At 34.1% G+C, this 20465-nt stretch overlaps 2 protein-coding genes across 3 annotated transcripts in view; one reads left to right on the forward strand and one right to left on the reverse strand.

Annotated features, from left to right (window-relative positions):
- LOC126830906 (probable cysteine--tRNA ligase, mitochondrial) overlaps positions 1-1789 on the forward strand; it is a 28315-nt gene extending 26526 nt beyond the window's left edge. For both annotated transcript variants that reach the window (XM_056102733.1, XM_050561404.2), the window contains exons 12-13: positions 190-308; positions 1618-1789. In XM_056102733.1, the coding sequence (XP_055958708.1) occupies positions 190-308; positions 1618-1656 (158 nt within the window). In that variant the 3' untranslated portion in view covers positions 1657-1789. The remainder of the gene's footprint in view (positions 1-189; positions 309-1617) is intronic.
- A 9553-nt stretch (positions 1790-11342) lies between these two features.
- Positions 11343-19800, reverse strand: LOC126830907 (cilia- and flagella-associated protein 97). The gene is made up of 2 exons (XM_050561405.2): positions 18451-19800; positions 11343-14110 (listed from the first exon to the last, which is right to left on the reverse strand). The coding sequence occupies exons 1-2, from the start codon at positions 19729-19731 to the stop codon at positions 13811-13813; spliced, it is 1581 nt and encodes a 526-aa protein (XP_050417362.2). The 5' UTR covers positions 19732-19800; the 3' UTR covers positions 11343-13810.
- Between the last annotated feature and the right edge of the window lie 665 nt (positions 19801-20465).

The following is a 20465-nucleotide window of genomic DNA, read 5'->3' on the forward strand; positions in this document are numbered from 1 at the left end:
TGTAATATATCAAATACCCAAGACCAAATACCGAAATTTTGAGATTTTTATGTTAATTAGTTGCAGAGATGTTGTCATCTGAAGATCGAGCATGGTGAGCTGCGGTATTTCTTCTTACCAACAATCAGATTATTAAAATATTAAATATTGAAGACTAAAAATGAAGTTTATGATTTTGTGTAATTTTAGATGTAGCAGAAGAAGATACAAAAGAAGAAGAGAAAAGAAGAAAGAAGTTGATGTCACCGTTATTAAATAAATGTGACAAAGTTCGTGATAATTTAAAATCTGTGAATATTTCAATAGGGGTAAGATTATCAAGACCTTTTGGTACATTTCAGTAATGTTTTTATATAATTGAAGTTTAAAAGAACTGTAGCTCAGTAGTGGTTTCTTAGATTTTAAGATAACTAATGAAACATTAGTTAGACATTTATTCACATGACAAGCCTAAACTCAACTCTCTAGGTCATTGGAGATTTAAACGGACTAAAACACGATTGCCATTTAATGATTTAATTAAAAAATGGTGAATCGCGGCTGAGTCTAGTTAACAAGTACCGTTGCTACGATAATATACTCTCCAAAAAAAGTAGGGGATATTGAAATGCAAATACCTATGCAGGTTGTGATATGAATAATAGTCATGAACACTTGACATGCTTTGAGAGTATGTTCACAGATGAAGAACTTATTGCCCCAACAGAACCACTGAGCTGCACATGCAACACGCAATAGCACCATACACGTGGGAGGGGTTCATTGTCAAATTTGACACTTCAAGGAAGGGTTGATGAAAACTGCCACGTGCTGGTTTATCCATGTTTTCTTTCCTATCGGTTCTTGCATAGATTTACTGTTTAGTGTATCTTTGCTTTATTATGTTACGTTTAATTTGATCGGGAGACGTGTTCGTCGACATCAACATCAACCCATAGCACTACAAGAATTGGCCGTGGCACTGCAAGAGGAGTGGGTCAGATTGTCCCAAATCGTGATTGGACGGTTGATTAGGAGCATGCCACGACGAATTGCTGAATGTCTGAGGATTGGTGGAGCAATTACTCATTATTAAGACAAAAATCAAAAACGTCCATTTTCACTTTTGACGGAGATCTCTTTGCGAGTGAAATGGGGCCGTCAGATAAGCCACCCATATGAACTGTTTATGTTCATGTGTAGGCAATTGGCCTATTATTAACATACACTGGTTATCTCTAATAAATACAGCAATGCATTTCCGCAGTTTTTTGGAAGAGTATATTAAACAATCTATGCCACATCATGTCAAAACTTCAAACAGTGATGATTTCACTCAGAATGAAGTAATTTGAATGTAATTTTCAATATGTTCATTTTTCATTATCTATTTTTGAACTGTTAAAGCAAGAACAGCCAGCTCTTTATCTATATCCTACATAATGCATCTTTAAGTAATGTTTTCATTAGTCCTCCACCAGAATCATTTGTCTGAATTTTAATTAAACTTTCAAGTCTCTGAAGGTATATGAGGGATTATGAAATCCCTTGCAATCTGCAAAGTGGATTAAGTTGTGGGTTATATAGATAATGGCTGTGTCGTAATATTAGCTGACAACTTGTGTTTTATATTTTCAGGATTTAAAGAAGACCTCGTTGTGGAAAGTTGATAAATAGTAGTAGATCCCCTGATTATATTCTTAAAAAAAAAAAAAATGATTAATCCGTCTTCATTAGTTGGGTATAGGACGTTAAACCCCATTTGATTTGTAAAAAGTGATGCAATTAAAACAAGACTTTAATTATATAATATTGTGTTATTAGTTTTTATATGATAAAGGACCATAACTCTGACAGTAATTATCGGAAATCCTTGAAAATTTATAGGCTTCTTTCTCTTGTGACCTTAAACACTGTGAATACCTTTAAAGTCAATTGGATATTAACTCATGCCTCTAGAGCATCTACAAGATTTTTCAAAGTGAACAAGGGCCATAACTCTGGCAGTAATGTTCAGAAATCTTTGAAAGTCAATAGGCTTCTTCGTCTCGTGACCTTAAACAGTAATTTAAAGTCAATCAGATTTAGCCTCAGAACATCCACAAGCTATTGTGAATGCCGGACAGACGGGAGAATCGACACTATACAACCACATTGTGGGCATATTAAAATGGATAATCTGGACTTTGTTTATTATCGTTACAACTGTGGCAATTGAAATCGACAATAAACTATTCTTCAAAAATTCAACTGGCAGCTCTTTATCTAAATCTTACATAATGCATGTTTAAGCCATCTGATGTGCATATATAAATTGAGTTAATTATACCCTTATTATATCTGGTCATATATCATAATTATATAGATGATGTCATCTCTGGTCATTAGCTGTATTATCACATCACCTCACACATAATTACAGCTTATTAATATCCAGCCTCTTCTCTTATAATATACGACCATTCATCTGACAATTTTTTAAAGATAATTTACCTCCCTTATGCAGGGGACACACTAGCTGAATCATTCAGCCAAATCAATTGCCGCTGAAATTTGCGTAGTGTGTCCTGATAGTTGAATCTATTAGCCAATCATCACTGAGAATCACATGATTGTTTAAGGACAAAATGCCGACAATATCGCGGCTTCATAACCGCTAACATCTTCCTCAGTCAATTCTCAAACGAGATTGTTAAAAAAAAAAAACTCTCTGTGTCGAACCCCGGTTTTCACCCAGCCACTCCTATTCTCCCACATCTTTCTTCTGCAGCACATATGGAATAGAATTTTAAAAATCCCAATGCGACAGCTTTTTTTTTTTTTCTTGGTCGCTGCCATGGTTAATGTGATGTGAAAGGTGAATTAAGCAGAAAATTCGCCTAGTGTGTTCACTCATTCCGCACAGATTGATTTGGCAGAATGATTTAGGTAGAAATTCGCCTGATGTGTCTGCTGCTTTATATAAACCCAAATGTACCTCAAGATCCCAAAATAAAAACACTAGATGTTCCTAAAACAAAACTAAAAACAATTTTGTGATAACAGTTTCAGTGCTGCACCTCACCATTGGAATCAGTTGCCAGTAAACATTACTGAGTGGTCACACGTAGATAATAAGCTAACAGACAGTGAGGCTGATGTCCCCCATCTCAACCCCCAAAATAAATAGATTGCACCGTTATCTTTCTATAAAGCATCGATCAAATCAAATTGTTCACTGCTCGACCTAAGCAGATAATGCTTTGATTACTATAGAACTTAAGTAAAAGTACTGTTACAAACCAAGATTCATAACTCTCATTCAATTACCCGTAAGTTACTGATATGTTCAAAAGCTTCAAGGGGAGGTTTGGTGTCAGAATGGTTTAACGTATGCACGTTAGATCATAAGGTCTGTCATTGAGAAACAAGTGGTCAGGTTTTAATTCCCCACTTGTACGTGACTAGGAGAAAGGTCACCTGCCCAACCCCATGGGTTTTCTCCAGTTTCCTCCCACAGCTAAAGACCCATATGCATAAGCAAATCATAGTCCTGAAATGACCATGTATGTGTTGAGTGGACATTCAGCACCATTTCTCTCCCACTCCCAAAGTATCAACAAATCAAATTTCTACACCAAGTTTGAACATTCTACTTCAATAAGGGGCAGAGTTAAAGAAAAAAAATTGTAGTACATACAAGGGGGAAAAGGTTTTATTACAGAAATATTGATACAAGTTTTAACATATAGGCACAAGGTAGAATTCTTACTTTACATAACTAATTTTACTTATATTTATATACAGCATTTAGAGACAGGTCTACATAGCTAATTGTACATATATACAATATTTAGTCAGAGACAGGCCTACATAGCTAATTGTACATATATACAACATTTAGTCAGAGACAGGCCTGTACAATTGACATTTAGTTAGAGACCCACATCTAGATCCCTTTTATTCCATGTCATCATACATTTTTGTTTTAGTACATGCCCTACTGGACACTACTAACTTTAATATGCTTACAATAATAAAGGCCTAAGTTAACAATTTCCACAGACAATAACAATATCTACAGACAATAATATAGGCCTGAATTATTAATATAGGCCTAAATTATAAATAAAAACGCCTAAATTGTCAATATCTACACACAATATCATAATATAGACCTATAATGATAAATTTAAACTTCTATAGACAATATCATAATATAGATCTATAAGTATAAATATCTACAGACAATATTGGGTAAGAATTCGATTTGCAAAAAAACATCACAAACAACATAACAATTATAGATTATTGTAATTAAAGATGCATTATGTAAGAGTAAGAGCTAAATCTGCCTACTGCAGGTCTTTCTTTCCAGAATAAAGTAATCAACTGAAATAGTCAATATATTCCTTTTTCATTATATTTAAAATATTATAGCAAAAACTGTCAGCTCATTATCTAAATTTTACATAATGTCTCTTTAATGATCAAGTTAGATAAATCCTAGATTAGCCAGATCGTAACTTCTATTTTTATATATCACAGTAGACAGTATTATTGAGTCTCTTCACCTGTAAACTTAATATCATTATGCAAATACTTTCAAATGTAACAATGTTATTCCAAATCTAGACAGCTGCACATGTAACCATAATAGATTTATAATACACAAAGACTATTTATAAACACAAGAAATTTTGTTAAATTAATGCAAATATATTCATGAGAACTTTTTAAATTATGCAAATATATTCATATATAATATCATTGTCATCATCATTTCATTTAAATAAACGTACAGAAAAATATAATACATATATAAATTTTAAGTCAAAAAAGATCATTTCCAGGTTAATAGATCAAGATTAAAAGTTGAGTCTTTTATATTAATTTATTTTTGAGCTAATGGACATAATGTAAATAGAAAGGCAGCCTTTATACTTGATGAAATTGTCACAAAAAAAAGAGAGAGGTCATCATCAAGATGTTTGCTGCAAAAACACTCCATAGTTACCAAAGCCTGCCCATACTGACAAAAACCTACCCATACAGACCAAAACCTCTCCATACTGACCACAACCTGTCAATACTGACCAAATTCTTGAGTAAACTTGAGATTATTAGAAAAGCACTTTTATTGTATTAAGTGATAAAACAGACTTTAACACACACTTATAATATATACACATTTACATTATTTATTTTATAAGCAAAAGCATATAATTATGTGGTTGTGAAAAAGGCACAAATCATAGTGAGTATGGTAAATAATATAAACATTGTTCATGTGACAACATGACATCAAACAGTTCATTCTACTTAAACATTTCAGTGAAAAATCATCTAGTTGTTTGGAAGGGCCAATAATATGAGATGTATATCATAGGCAGCACGTTAAAGATCCGACTTTTAGAAATTGAAATAAAGAGTAGCCTGCAATGCCGCTTCTGGACAAACTTTTCCTTCATAGCACAATACATGGCATATGTCTGTCTGCTTTAGCCCAGTTGGTACAGAAAAGTAGGGCTTCAAAGATGAATATTTTTATAATTATGATATTTGACATTCAAATAATCATCCCTTAACAAGTTTCTTTATACGGTAGCCTTTTTCTAAACCAACATCTATAACATTTTGTTTATATATCAATATACGTCTATATGGATATTGCTTTGTATTGTTTATATATTGTAAATATCTTTGTTTTCTTCAACAAGTCTGACTCAAGGGTAATAAAAACTTTTAATAGTTCAATAAAATACGGTTTTAACTAAATATAGTGGGATTAACTAGGTCATTTTGATCAAAAGTGCTTAAGGCTTCAATCTAATTACAATATATTCAACAAAAGTAAACATTTTAACAGAAATGAAATGGGGTTTAACATCCTACTGTTCTACTCTGACTGGGCTATGAGGAAAATTTTGCCCAGACAGTGGTGCTATGGCCTACTCCTATATCGAATTCCAACTGCCAAGGGATCTTTTACGTGCACACTAATGTGTACATGGGACCTCGGTTTATTGCTCCCATCCGAACGACTGAAGGCTGGCCTTCCCTCCGCCCTTCACCACTGACAAGCGGGGAAACCAATGCCAGGAGAGAATCTGCGCCCTCCAACCTAGTGAGCCAGCATCGTACTCACTTAGCCACCGTGGCTCCTACCTTTTAACAGATGTCAATCAGAGGTTCTAATCATATTTTCGTACAATATTCTCAAAATCAACATACTTGTAAAATATAGAACAATTTAAAAACATTACCCAATTATTTCTGGGCTGTTAAAATATTTTCAGAAATGAATCAGTATGTTAACATAATCAGAAATAAACTATTTAAAGGCAGCTTAATAATATTATATATATATAAAACTGTGGTTTAAGTTTGTGTATATCTATAAACAGTGAGATCGAAAACCAGCAGTTGCTAGACAACATACACCCACATTTTACAAGATATGGACAGAAAACAAGCTATTAAAAAAATGTGATTTTTTGTACAATCAGGGGCCATAATCCAGGAAGTTACGTTCCGACATGCACGATTATTGAAAATAACTGAGATCTTTGGGAAATACCGAGATCTTTGGGAAATACAGAGAGAGAGAGGGAGAGAGAGAGAGAGATGGGATTGAGTCCACAAAACACAAACTATGCAATTTCGGGACTAACATACTGTACCATTTTATTTCAATAATTTACTTGGGCGTAATATAAGTTGTCTTTAGCTGTGGGAAGAAACCATTAATATCTGTCAACTTTACAAAAATAATTACGCAATAGTTCAATGGATCAATATGACCTAATAAATACACTAAACAAATTTACTTTATAATAGAAGGACTATTATATAGAGTTGTTGCTAAGTGGCCAGATGAGTTAAATGTAAAATAAAACTTTACGAATATTGACTTAAACCAATACAGATCTAAACAGATTAAAAATCCATAATGCAATTTGTACCTGTCATAGCTAGGAAACCTTTAATGGAATTATCAAATTTCATATTTTTTATACATTTTTTGGGTGTCCAGGTTCAGGCACATTTATGAACCACAGCAAAATTTCAATACTTGTGTCTAAACAAATAACCCTTGGAACGGGTTGGTGGGTTGAACACCGAAGACAGAAAATGATAAATTAAAATTACAGTATTCAAGAGCTAAATTTGCTTATTAATAAGACATTTATTAACATGACAAGACCATAATCAACTCTCGATGTCATCGGATACTTGAGATTTTAACTAGATTAGAATGGTTCAGCAATTTGATGTTTTAATTTCAAAATGGGAAAGTGAGGCTAAGCCTTGTATATATCAGTACTGTGGTTACGGTAATACACAATCAATCAACACATCTTGTCATGTACAAGCATGGAATCAAAACCACATCACTTGACTCAATAACAGACCTTATGATCTACAGCATTAAACCATTTGGCCTCCCAAAAATTATATCGGGTTGTCTAGATCTAGAAGAGTTAGTATACACTGTGACATGACTTTTAGAAAGTAAGGGCTTAAAGCGGCATTATACTATAGCCTAGCCTTGATTGTCATTACTACCGTTGTTACGATAATAAACCAAGTCTCTATTATCAATTTTTACGGTAACCGCATCAACCACAAAATATATCTAGTTCTATTATATCGCAGTCACCCGATGGCATCGAGAGTTGATTATGGTCTTGGTAAGTTAATTAATGTCTAAGAATTTATTTAACATTTCAGGCCTAAAGAAAGGCCTGCAATAGGTAAATTTAGCTCTTTCATAATACCTGTATAATTCAATGGTTTTAAACTACTGTGCCACCCAGTCCACTGAAAGTAAGTTAAACCTAGTAAAATAATTCATTGCAAGATCAATTTAGGAATACCCCATAATTTTTGTAACTTTCTATGATTTAACATAATCTACATGTACCATTTTAAACACAATAACTTTTATATTTCTTACAACTAGATCCTAATAAAAGTTATATGTGTACAATGCTTCTTTTATGCCTAATTTCTAACCTACCTGTGGGTTATTTGTAGTGGCTTTCTAGAGTTACAATATAATCATCCAAGTGAATGACTTCATCTATATAATATATATAAATAAACTGTATAGAAGGGTATAGCCTGTTTTATAAACTCTACTATACCAGGTATATTAAACATGAACAGGTATATTTTAGGCCATATAAAAAAACAATATTCTGGTTCTCAGACAATCCTTCCTAAAAATCACTTGTTTATCTCATCATGTTGTTAATTGTATGATTATCCAGTATCATTTATGATTGTCGAAAAACATTTATCGGGGTTGTGTACTTGATAATTGAGAATACGGTGCATTTCCAGATTCTTTCGAATAGTACTTCCTGTAATCCAGGGAAAAAATTTACATGTGGTAATCAACAAGACTGTTTTCAGTTTTTGAGAGTATCAAAGAACCAGAATATTTTTTTTTAAATGAATTTTATGTTTGTCTTGAAATTCTATGATTTTCCGAATGGGAGGTAACAATGGTAACCAACAAAATAAAGGTAAACAGACCTACTGATTTTAAGACAAGCAAGTTACTAAGGTAACCAATACAGGGCCCTTATTCACGAAAACTTAAACTAAGATACAATCGAAATTTTAAGAAATACTGCAATTCGATAGGCTGACCAGTAAAATCAATTTGCATATATCCAATGAAGTTGCAGTATTTCTTAAAATTTTGGTTGTAACTTAGTTTAAGTTTTCTTAAATAAGGGCCCAGATAGAGTAACTAAGTAGACCTAATAATTATAACTACATTTAAATCGAATTTTAAGGGGGTTAAAAGAAGAAAATATTTTATATTTTTATTCATTATCTAATAGGTTAAACCATGTGAATCATTTGTCTTTAATTAACACTTCAGCTGTGATGTCATGAGAACTGTCAACAACTGGTTTATAAACTATGGCTGACAGTTACCCTGATGATGTCACAACCTTGCCCTAATTTGTTGATGTTAATCAGGATTCTGCACTGTGGAAAGATTTCATCAATAAGGGCACTGGGTCTTTTCTTTAATACACATATCTCTTTACATGTAGGTAATATGTGAAGGTTGTTTCTATGTAAAATGTAATAATATACTATTAATCCAAATAAACTGAAATCTAATGACATCTGAACAAAAGACTGAGTCATGCTACACCTATTAACTCAATACTAGTTTACAGCACATCAATGGAGAGTTTTATTAGAAAGCATTGAAACTAACATCCCGTCTTCATTAGTCCAGTTCGGATCTGAAACTAACATTCGGTTGATTAATATTAACTTTGAAAAATAAATATTATAACTGCTGCACATCATTCCTATTTTCGGGACACTTTTAGTTTTTCAAGGCTTAATTGATAAATTGTACTCAAATTGATTATTTATTAAAAACTTAATAAAATCATAAGATTTCAGCAAAAATTATAGGTGATGCTGGTTGGTTTTGACCAATACATATATCCTACATTTTAATAAATTTTCAATTTAGTTTAGAAATCAACTTTCACAATCTTGTTATTTTAAAGGATTCCTCAATCCCTAAAATGGTTTACCCGTATTTTTCGGTGTATAAGGCGCATGCGTAGATAAGGCGCAGGGCAACTTTGGCAGAGTTGTTTCAGGAAAAAAAAAATATGCGTGGTTTAGGCGCACCCTTTCCCAGCGCGTGTGAAACTCGTGCCATAGCATATGTGACTCAAATCCACCTGCGATCTCCAGTAACTAGGTCAAACTCTATTGTTTACAGTTATAATAATTACCGATATTTAGCCGTATCAAGCTTTATATAATTATATTTCTTTATGAAATAAATTGCTTTTGTTACATTCGTTTATATTAATTATAACACGCAATTGCATTATTGCATAACTTTCAGCTGTAATTCTGTTGCTCGTACGGTAGTGAAATTGTCATTCAAGTCCCGCCCACAACAAACATGGCCGTCTATTACATCGTGTTAAATTCGTGAGTAATTGTCTGTGATAAATGAATCGGTTTTGATGATAAACAAATTAAATAATACCTGTAGGAATAATATATCATGATCAGCTACTCACAACTTAAATCCTGACTACCGGTAAAAGAGAAACAACAATTCCAGTTTGCTCCAAGTTATGCAAACAACTGACAATCAAACGATAGCGTCTGTTGTCCCGCCCACTCCACGCGTCATGACAATACCCAGATTGTAGCCATTTAGATCTATCAGTAAAATAATACAATAGCATTTTTAATACCAATCAAAAAAACAATGATTTTGTCAACTACAAACAACTTCATAAAGAAAACGGTAACAACTCACTGGTAGATAATTAACTATACCGGTAAAATAATACAATAGCATTTTTAATACCAATCAAAGAAACAATGATTTTGTCAACTACAAACGACTTCATAAAGAAAACGATAACAACTCACTGGTAGATAATTAACTATACCGGTAAATTATAACAATGGGCCAATCACTGAATCCATGTTGAATGAAAACCGTCGGTAACTTAAAATGGTTACTAAAAGACAGTCTTGCTCAAAGAAAACACCCCGATGTATATAAAACACGAGTGAACACTCCATCATTCTTAAAAATTATTTATTCAGAATGGCTACGAGACGAACCGCTTATACCGCTAAGGAGAAGTTGAGGGTAATTAGTTACGCTGAAGCACATGGTAATAGGGCCGCAGGTCATGAATTTAGTTTGGGGGAGTCAAACGTGAGACGTTGGAGGGCGATGAAGGGGAAACTTACCGACATGAAACCTAGTAAAGAAGCGAATAGGTGGAGCGCCGCACGTTATCCTCAAATTGAGAGAGAATTGGTAGACTATGTGAATGAGAGGCGTCAAGAAGGTTTGCCCGTTTCGACAACAGAAGTCAGACTAAAGGCACTATTGTTGGCAAAGGGCAAAGCCGAATATGCAAGTTTCAAGGCAACATCAAGTTGGGTGTACAGATTTCTGAACCGACACGACCTATCAATTCGTAGAAGAACACATATATCACAGAAACTACCACAAGATTTTGACGACAAACTAACCAGTTTTCAAAAATTCATCATTAATCTAAGATCCAAGCATGATTACACCCTGGATCAGATAGGAAATGCAGACCAGACCCCACTGACATTTGATTTACCAAGTAACACAACAATCCACAAAACAGGAGAGAAGACAGTCAACATTAAAACAACCGGCAACGAAAAGAACAGATTCACAGTGATGTTGGCCTGTACAGCAGATGGCGGAAAATTACCACCTTACGTCATATTTAAAAGAAAGACCCTACCTAAGAGCATATTTCCAAAGGGCATTATAGTAAAGACTACACAGACGAAAAAGTACCAGGACTTGAAGACGCCGACATTCTTCGTATTTTTGAGGAAGAGGACGAAGAAGAAGAATTTAATGGTTTTACCAAAGCAGATATCAATATAAAATAACTTTAAAATAAAACAAAAAGTGATATCTCAAATCTATACCGTGTCTAAAACTGTGCCGTGCTATAAACCGAAGAAGCTGTATGTTTTGTTTTTCTTATATCCATATTTTATTATATCTATACTGTGCCTATAACTATGCTGTGCTATACTGGTGAACCTGTTTGTTTTTATTATATGTTTTTATTATACTTGTGTTATTTTTTTGTGTCATTAAAATATATTTTAGTCGATGGTTTAAATTTGTTCTGTTCTTCGATATATTCTGCCAGTTTAACTGTAATCCCGCCCATTAACGCTGTCATTGTAACAGACAATACCCATAGCCTATGGTATAATGAGCGTGTGCTCAATGGAAATTTCCCTTCTAATAGCCAATGAAAACTCTTTGTCTGTCGTAAGCCCCGCCTTTTCGTCAACTTGACTGATATCACCGTTGACGACACACTGTTTGGATTCCCGACAGTGGCTAACTGGTGGCTAACTGAACCGGTAAACGGATTAGCAGAAATATATGTCATCAAATACGCAGGAATAATAGAAATATTAAAGAGAATTTTGCAGATATTGTTAGCACTGTCGTTTATGACTAACGGTATACGGAAAAGCCGGAATAATAGAAATATGACTAACGGTATACGGAAAAGCCGATACCGTATCTTAAATGGCCGCCATATTTATTGCACGAAAAATGACGACATCGGAATGTCGGAATAGCAGAAAAATATGTCATCTAATTATTTACGATATCTTTGCAGATATTTTAATAACACTAAACCGCTATTGACCCATATTGTTGCCACTCTCGTCTATGACTAACGGTATACGGGATATCGGTATGGGAAATGGCCGCCATCTTTATTGCTGTTGTCGATATGATCAACTTCAGACCTCGATGTTGACACACAGAAAAGCCAAGATTTGCTTAATACTATGTATTAGGCGCACCCCTTCTAGAAAATAAAATACCTGGTAAAAAAAGTGCGCCTTATACACCGAAAAATACGGTAATAGGAGTATGACCTAATGTAAAGATTCCTTAATCCCTAAAATGGTGATCAGAGACTTTGAGGGGAATTTTGCACGGAAAACGGCACTACTATCTACTCTTATATCCAACAGATTTTTATAACAAAATATATTTACTAAAACATTCAGTAACAAATTGATAAATCTGTATTTGTATCAAGTATAACTGAGTATTTAAATATAAAACTGTATTTATATATTATAACAAGTGATTGATAATGTTAATCAGGGTTGTCTTTTGCATGGGCAGTTACCCTGGGGGCCTCCCAACAAGCATAGGGGCATCATGCTTATCTATATGTACCGGTACATCATGTTTTTTAATGTTTAAACACTGATTTTGATGGAAGTACCAATACAATAAATATGTTTAATTTTACAAACCATTTACATTTTTATTTCTGTGAGTGGTTGTGTTGGTAGGGGTCCCAGAGCACAACTTTGCCTGGGTGCCTATAATGCTCTTAAGACAAACCTGATGTCAATACTTTAACCTAATAATATTTATAACATGCAATGTATATTGGATCACTCCGCAAACATATTTCATGCATGTACATTCATATCAACAATACATCTCGCTTTATGACTCAAGTCAAAAACAAATTTTTGATCTGTGTTCTATCAATTTCTTTATCATATATCCATAAAATAGTTTGTGTTAACCCTATGCAACGTTAATGACTGGATGTGGTTTATATAAACAAATAACAATATTACTGCTTTCATAGACGAGAAATAGACTAAAGTATCCATAATATAGTTTAACTCTATGCTACAGCTGGATGTGGTTTTTATAAATTAATAATATTACCTTTTTAATAGACGAGAAATCAATTATACATATGGTATCTATAATATAGTTTGTTTATAACTCTATGCAACAACTGGATGTGGTTTTTATAAATTAATAATAATATTACTACTTTAATGGACGAGAAATCAATTATACATGTGGTAACCATAATATAGTTTGTTTAACTCGATGCAACAACTGGATGTGGTTTTTATAAATTAATAATAATATTACTACATGTACTTTCATAGACGAGAAATCAATTATACAAGTATCCACAATATAGTTTGTTTAACTCTATGCAACAACTGGATGTGTTGTTTTGTATAAATTAATAATAATATTACTACATGTACTTTCATAGACGAGAAATCAATTATAGTATACATATCAATAATAACAGTGTCGCTACTTTAAAGGGCTCTTAGTCAAATTATAGAAAGCAGATTTTGAGGTCCTCCACAATTCTATATATATGCCTAAGGCCACTTCCACTCCACGACCTCTGATTATTTTAAACTCAGGTACACCTTTACACATGGCATTTGTTATAACTCTAACCACAAACTACCATCTTTCATTCCATTCCGGTTTCTTCTTAGCACTGGAAGGACGTGACCTGTGTGTCGATTGTGCAGACGTTACTGTAGAGGCAGATGCCAGACTGTTTAAACTGCGCGTTCTCGAACCCATCCTAGAACTATTGGAGAGTTCGTCCCAGGGTGTAGTTGCCCTAGATTTAGGTCGTGACGAGTGTAGAGTGGAGACGGGTACACCATATAACATGGTCTTCTTGTATTGCTGATCTTGTTCAGCTTTAGACATTCCACGAGTCGGTTTCGCTTTCTGTAATCGTCGTAATAATGCCTGAAAATATACGAATAAAAAATATAATTTATAAAATTATTATAAATATGATACATGTACTAGGGTTTTGTTTAGCTGGCGATGACAGGTATAGCCGATTCTGCACACAGAGAACTGTCTACCCTACTTCAATAATAGATTTGTAATGCGGTCCTACTCCGGTTCACATCTGTTAGATACAAAAAGAGTAATAACCTTTTCAATTTTATTAAACGAAAGCAGAATTTATACTTCTCAAAATTCTCGAAATATACTTTGTGTTTTCAACTAAAACCGTTGACTTGAAATGTCGGTCGACTAGCTTAGTGTCTGATCTCCAGTGGAGCTAATTGTAGACAGGCAGCATAAGTTTAGTATGGGGGTATAGCCATAACGGAAAGCAATATCCCTGGAACAGGAAATGGTAGTTCAACGCCACCAGACTTACAGGTACTTGTACATGTATGTCACTCCTTGGCTCAAGCTGCAATTATTTATACCCAAAATTTCAGACTCGAGACCGCTAACCCTGAACAATCAAACAGACGAACGAGAGTCACAAATATAGTCACATGTATATTATTATTATACATGTAGATTTGTCGTCTGCTAGTTTGAGGACTACAGAAAAACATATACCAATTTTGCTTCCCTTTTCTTTGGAAATCAAGAACATAATATACTTGGCTGCTCTTTTCAAAAGCTTTCAGATCTAAATCTGTAAGTCTTAACATTTTTAATAAAACATCAAGGCTATTTATTTATCAAGCGCCTGAAGAATTGTAAATCAATTTGGTTTAGGAAGGTTGCATCAAGACTATACATGTACATGTATCATGTCATGTAGAACAAAATTAGAACTGCAATTTCAAATCACAATAACATGTTAATACATGTATGTACATACGTGACTAAAGAATATTGGACTAAAGTTTGGCAGCATGTGAATGGATGATCAAGTCTGGCTGTCAGGTAATAATCCGATCATTGTCATGTTAAAATCAATAATGTACACCAAGTCCTAATTAAAATTTAAACCCTGATCAGGTGATAATTAGCAGACAACAATAATAATAGTTGTAACTTGTTAATTAAATAATCAGGCATTAGATTTAACAACCAGATAACTATCTTCAATTCACTATAACCCAGGGACGGACAACCTCTGTAGATACATGTTCTTGTAGAAACATGGTGGCTCAGTGAGTAAGGCTCTGGCTCACTAAACAAGATTGTTAGGGGTTTGATTCTGGTGTTGGTTGATAAAGTTTCCCGGGATTTCCCCGGGGTCAGTGGTACAGGACGGATCTCTATAGTGCAAAATTTCCCTCATAGACTCATAGCAGAGTATAGTGTACGACACACCCATCTTCATAAGCCCACTCAGTGCAGAAGAAGAATAGGATGCTAACCCCATTTCATTTTATTTGTGTTTAATTCACTAAAATCCAAGGAATGCCAACCTTCCGGGGCATGTGCTAAATGTAGTGCTTTGGATGATTACAAATGGCACATTGCAAGTCTGTGATAATAAAGTAAGGCAGTAAGCCTACTCATTATTTTTAGTGATTTTATTATTTTGTGCACATCCTCATTAGCGAATGTTATTTTCTTTAACATTAATCAGTTTCAGATAAAGAATACATGCTGTATGCTTAATGAATCAGAATAGGAAAGATGGACTTTTTTCATTAAAGATGCATTATGTACGAGCTAAATTTGCCGATTCGTATTGCAAGTTTTTATTTAGACATTTATTCACATGGCAAGCCCAGATTGTATGATCAACTCTCTGGAATATTGGATGGCCGAGATTTAAATGGATTAGAACGTCCTTGTGATTTAGAAATTTAATGATAAAATGGATAATCAAGACTTAGTCTCAATTGTCAAGTATCATTGCAACAATAATAAACAATCTACACTACATCTTGTCAAAACTTGAACACTGATAACTTCACTCAATCTATTCATTATAATAATACAAATCTGTGTCGGATAAAATGACAGGCACCAATTAGACCATGTCCGACAATGTCTGTGACAGGGCTCTCGGACAATTCATCCCAGCACAACTAGTCCCAGAGGATAATTCTCTGGGGTTGAATATTCCCAAGGATGAATTCTCTGGGGTCAAATAATGCTAGGAGACGAATGCTCTAGGGACGAATAGTTCCAGGGGACTAATTCAAACAATTGTCCTGTATCCCGTACCCTGGTGACAGCGCGACAGGTGCCGTATATCCAGACTTGATTGACTGACTTTAAAAAATACTTGCATGTATTGATGGATCATCAAATTAACGAGGATTCCTTACATTGATTAACAAACATTGATTTATATCATCATTATCTTAAAATGTATGTTTCCATAGTAATCAGTATAAAAAAAAATATTAATATTCTATATAAGCATAGATACATGTAGACAGTATGTACAAAATAATCTAATTATTGGCTTAATTAACAAATTCTTCTTACTACATGTATGGGTAATTACATACATGTACATACATTGTATGCAGCTATAGAATAGATATTTTTAGGTTCAAAGATTTTAAAATGAATAAATGTTAGTAAATGGGGGGGGGGGGCAGAGAAACAGAGTTTAAGGTCAACTGGACACAAACTAGGTTATTTCTGGACTAATAACATGTACCGGTATATGCATGGATCAATTTTATTTCAATAATTCACTTGTGCGTAGGGAACTTTAACAGTGAAAGGAAACCAGGGTGAGCTGGAGTAAACTGATACAGTTAGACAAAAGACCCTAAATTTTGGTAAACTTTTAGGATGTCATTCAGTACCCCAAACACTACTGGAAACCATAAAAAAAAAAAACTCTTCTTGGGACTTTATGGGGTTGATCCCTTTTTTTCATAAATTGACTGGTATAAAAAAATGTTACCTGTACTGTACTTCATTCGCGACAGGAGAATAACTTTATATAAATCATCTGAACTATGTTATTGTTATTTTGTTAATAACTGAGTGAAAGTAGTAGTAAAGATGTCACCATGTGAATAGTAATATTGATCTACATGTACCTGGCTACACAGGTAATCTTTATAAAGTCTCATATTTGCAGTTTTTGCTATAAAGCCTACTCCGTCAGATTGATTTATTAATTAACATTTAACTAAAGATACTTTCCTGCATACAATCTGTGTGATTTGATGATATTTGGACTAAAAACATATTCAAACTAATTCATCTATCAAAAATTTGCTTCTAATCCCTCTCAAAACTTTGTATTTGCTACTCTAGTCTCCATAGGTTTTTATATCCAGACATTCAACAAGTACACTATTATGCCAATAAAAAGACTGTCCTCATAAGTTTACTATGCGCCTTGATTAGCTGTCTGTTAGCTAACGATTGTGCCATGGCTTTTTGGTAGTAAGTAATAGTAAGTTACATGTAGTTTGTAAATATGTGTAAATCATAAATAGTGAACTAAACTATTTTAATATGCAGATATGAATATTAAAATTCATTAAAACATATTTCCTTTTATTTCATTCATAACCTTTAAGTTCATAGCAGTGAGCCTTCTATACGTGGCTATTCTGAGACAACCCCTCATTTGCCGCAATGGAAACCATAATGCACATTTCATATTACAAGACTTTGGATTGGCTAGTAGTGCACGATAAATTGTTTACATTCAACCAATCAAACAGTTTGCTCATTACTTCCTGTCGAAGTGAAAGATTGAAATGAATGTGCTGTCAACTATAGATATGCCATCAACCTCTACTCTTCATTAGACTAAGTACAGTAAACATGTACATGTAGGCCTATTAATAAAATAAGAACTTTAAAATAGAGTTGGTCACACAACGATTTTACTTGCTCCTATTGAGTATTTTGAGTCTCCAAGTCACGCATATGTAGCGGGCAAAAACGCAAAATTTTGGAATGTCTGCATATTTTTACGCAACTCGAAATTGATCACCTGCAGCCACTAGATGCGTGAATGTCTATTATGAGCGAATGTTTGCTGCCTTCACTGCACGTGCAACCCTGTGACTGAACTTTTTCCATTTAATTTGTGGTGATTATAAAACAGGCTGATTTAAGAACGTCCGTCTTACTCTTAGAAGTACAAATATTTAAGAACTGTGAACCACCCTACCAAGGGCAAAAAAATCAGTCTGTGGCATGATTTTCACAACCGACATCTCAAATATATCACTCATTGACTGTCCTGTTCATTTAAATGTGTAAAAAGACTGCATATTTTTTTCGTTAGCAACACAAAAGGGGGCTTGTTTTCTTCGATTGATAATACAAAATCAACTAATAACATTGTACGCCATGGGTGGGTCATCTTGACGTACATACATTGTACTTACCAAATTCTCTGCTTCTATTTTACGTTGTTGTCTCTCCCTGTTAATAGCAGACGGTGTCATGCGGCGTATTACTGGTGCATATTGTGAACGAGTGACAGGTCGATCTCTATTATCCACACTGTGTAAAATCTCATTTAGTAGTCTCTGATTCTCCTTTTCTATTAACTTTGCTCGTTCTTTACTGTAAGAATAATTATTTTCTCGTGACTGTCTTTCATGTGGCGCAAACATAACACGACGTGTGTTCGCTTTTATACGTTTGTCTTTATCTAGTTCAGAGACAGCGTCCATTAAAACATTGAGATCTAGATTTTCACACTGATTCAGATTTTCTGTGTTCTGGTCTCTACCAATTTGGTCTCTTTCATCATGATCACGATGTTTTCGGTTCTTCTTCTTGCGTCTGGGACTATTCTGAGCAGATGATAAAGGCGACACATCTGTGATTTCACTTTCCGAGTCAGATGCTGGTTTTCTTCCTTTCTTCGTCCGCATTTGTTTTTGTTTATTCTTATCGCTGTTTCTATCCGTGTCTTTTTTCGTGCTGTTTGACCAGGCTTCTTCTTTAACATTTGCGCCTTTATCTCGGGAACGAGACTGAGATGTTGTGGGCTTATTTTTTGACTTCACTGATACAGCTCTCGATTCCGTTTCTGAATCTGATAAATCCGAGGCACTACTACTACTAGAGGTATAGGATGTGTAACTATCACTATCTGATTCGACACTATCATTGTCTTTTTTCTTCGATTTAACTGGCAAGGGACTCACTCGTGATAAACTCTCAGTTTCACTCTCCGATTGAGATGTCTCTGATGCACTCGATGATGTAACACTTTGTGTGTTTTTTATCTCTTTTCTGTCATTTTTACGATCAACACTCTGCTGATGTTTAGGAATTTCATTTTTTCCCGAAAGGCCATTAGAAATATTTTTTCCTGAATAATTGCCATTGACATTAGACTCATTAGAAATATTTTTTCCTGAATTATTGTGCGAATTCTGATCTATTTCACTCTCAGTATCTGTAACCGAGTCACTCGAATAACTGTCATCACTTGAACTGTAATCATCTTTGTCTTGTTTGTTGTTTTTAATTGCAACAACCGGCGATGGCTTCCTATTTTCATTCACAGGAGACGGTGGTTTAGGCGACTTCGGAGGTTTTCTAGAAATGTCGTCTTTTTGAGGAATATCGGAACCTACAGGGTCGTCATCGTCGAAAAAATCAAAGTCTACTTCGCCTTTATATTCGTCTAATTCTGATCGCCTATCATTCATTTTAAAAAGTAAAGCGAATCAAGTTTTTTTCATAAATTCGGTCCCAAACCTTCATTGCGTCTTGCCAACTTCAGTGTTTAGTAGCAACTAATGCAACATGGACGTCATGATCTCGTTAACAACGAGACATGACGAGAAGAGAATTTGCGTCATCTGCTAGAGTAGAAGAGATGATTGGTATTTTTTATTTAATTAGCGCCTTTTGTTTCAGTTGTCAGTAGAAACCACTTAAAATAAATAGATATAATTTAGAACTCCAGAAAGTAATTAGATCTGATTAAGTTATCTGCAATGACTTTCAAAGTGCCAATAAATGATTTGGCGCGCTTGTTTTTGTAACTTAAATTGAGTTCAGCAGATGCATAATTTCCACAGAATCCGTGACAATAACTAATAATAGTATTAATACTATGGTCTCTGTACTAGAACTAATGCCAACTTTAAAAGTTGTGAATTCACAAGTTTTAGTGAAATATTTGGAATCTTGTTGGAATAAACTGATTTAAACTCAATAGATTTGTTATGTAATAGCCTAATGATTTTCTGTAGGAGACTTGACAAATTCAATCTTTAGAAATTATAAAAAATTGTAGCCTACCCCGCAATTTGGCCGAAAATATTTTTAGCCAACCCGGTATTTTTTTATTTTGTGTCACCCAGGGGCACATCCATTAACTTTTACAGGAGTGGGTTTTCCAAGTTCCTAAGACAATGTATCAGGGCTTTTTTGTGGG

The sequence above is a fragment of the Patella vulgata genome, chromosome 8 (assembly GCF_932274485.2).
Source record: "Patella vulgata chromosome 8, xgPatVulg1.2, whole genome shotgun sequence".
Classification (NCBI taxonomy): domain Eukaryota; kingdom Metazoa; phylum Mollusca; class Gastropoda; family Patellidae; genus Patella; species Patella vulgata.

Excerpts from the sequence above, each read along its gene's own strand:
- LOC126830907 (XM_050561405.2), bottom strand. The coding sequence starts at position 19,731 with ATGAATGATAGGCGATCAGAATTAGACGAATATAAAGGCGAAGTAGAC. Across the intron at positions 14,111-18,450 it reads AAATAGAAGCAGAGAATTTG|GCATTATTACGACGATTACA; the intron begins GTAAGTACAATG and ends GTATATTTTCAG.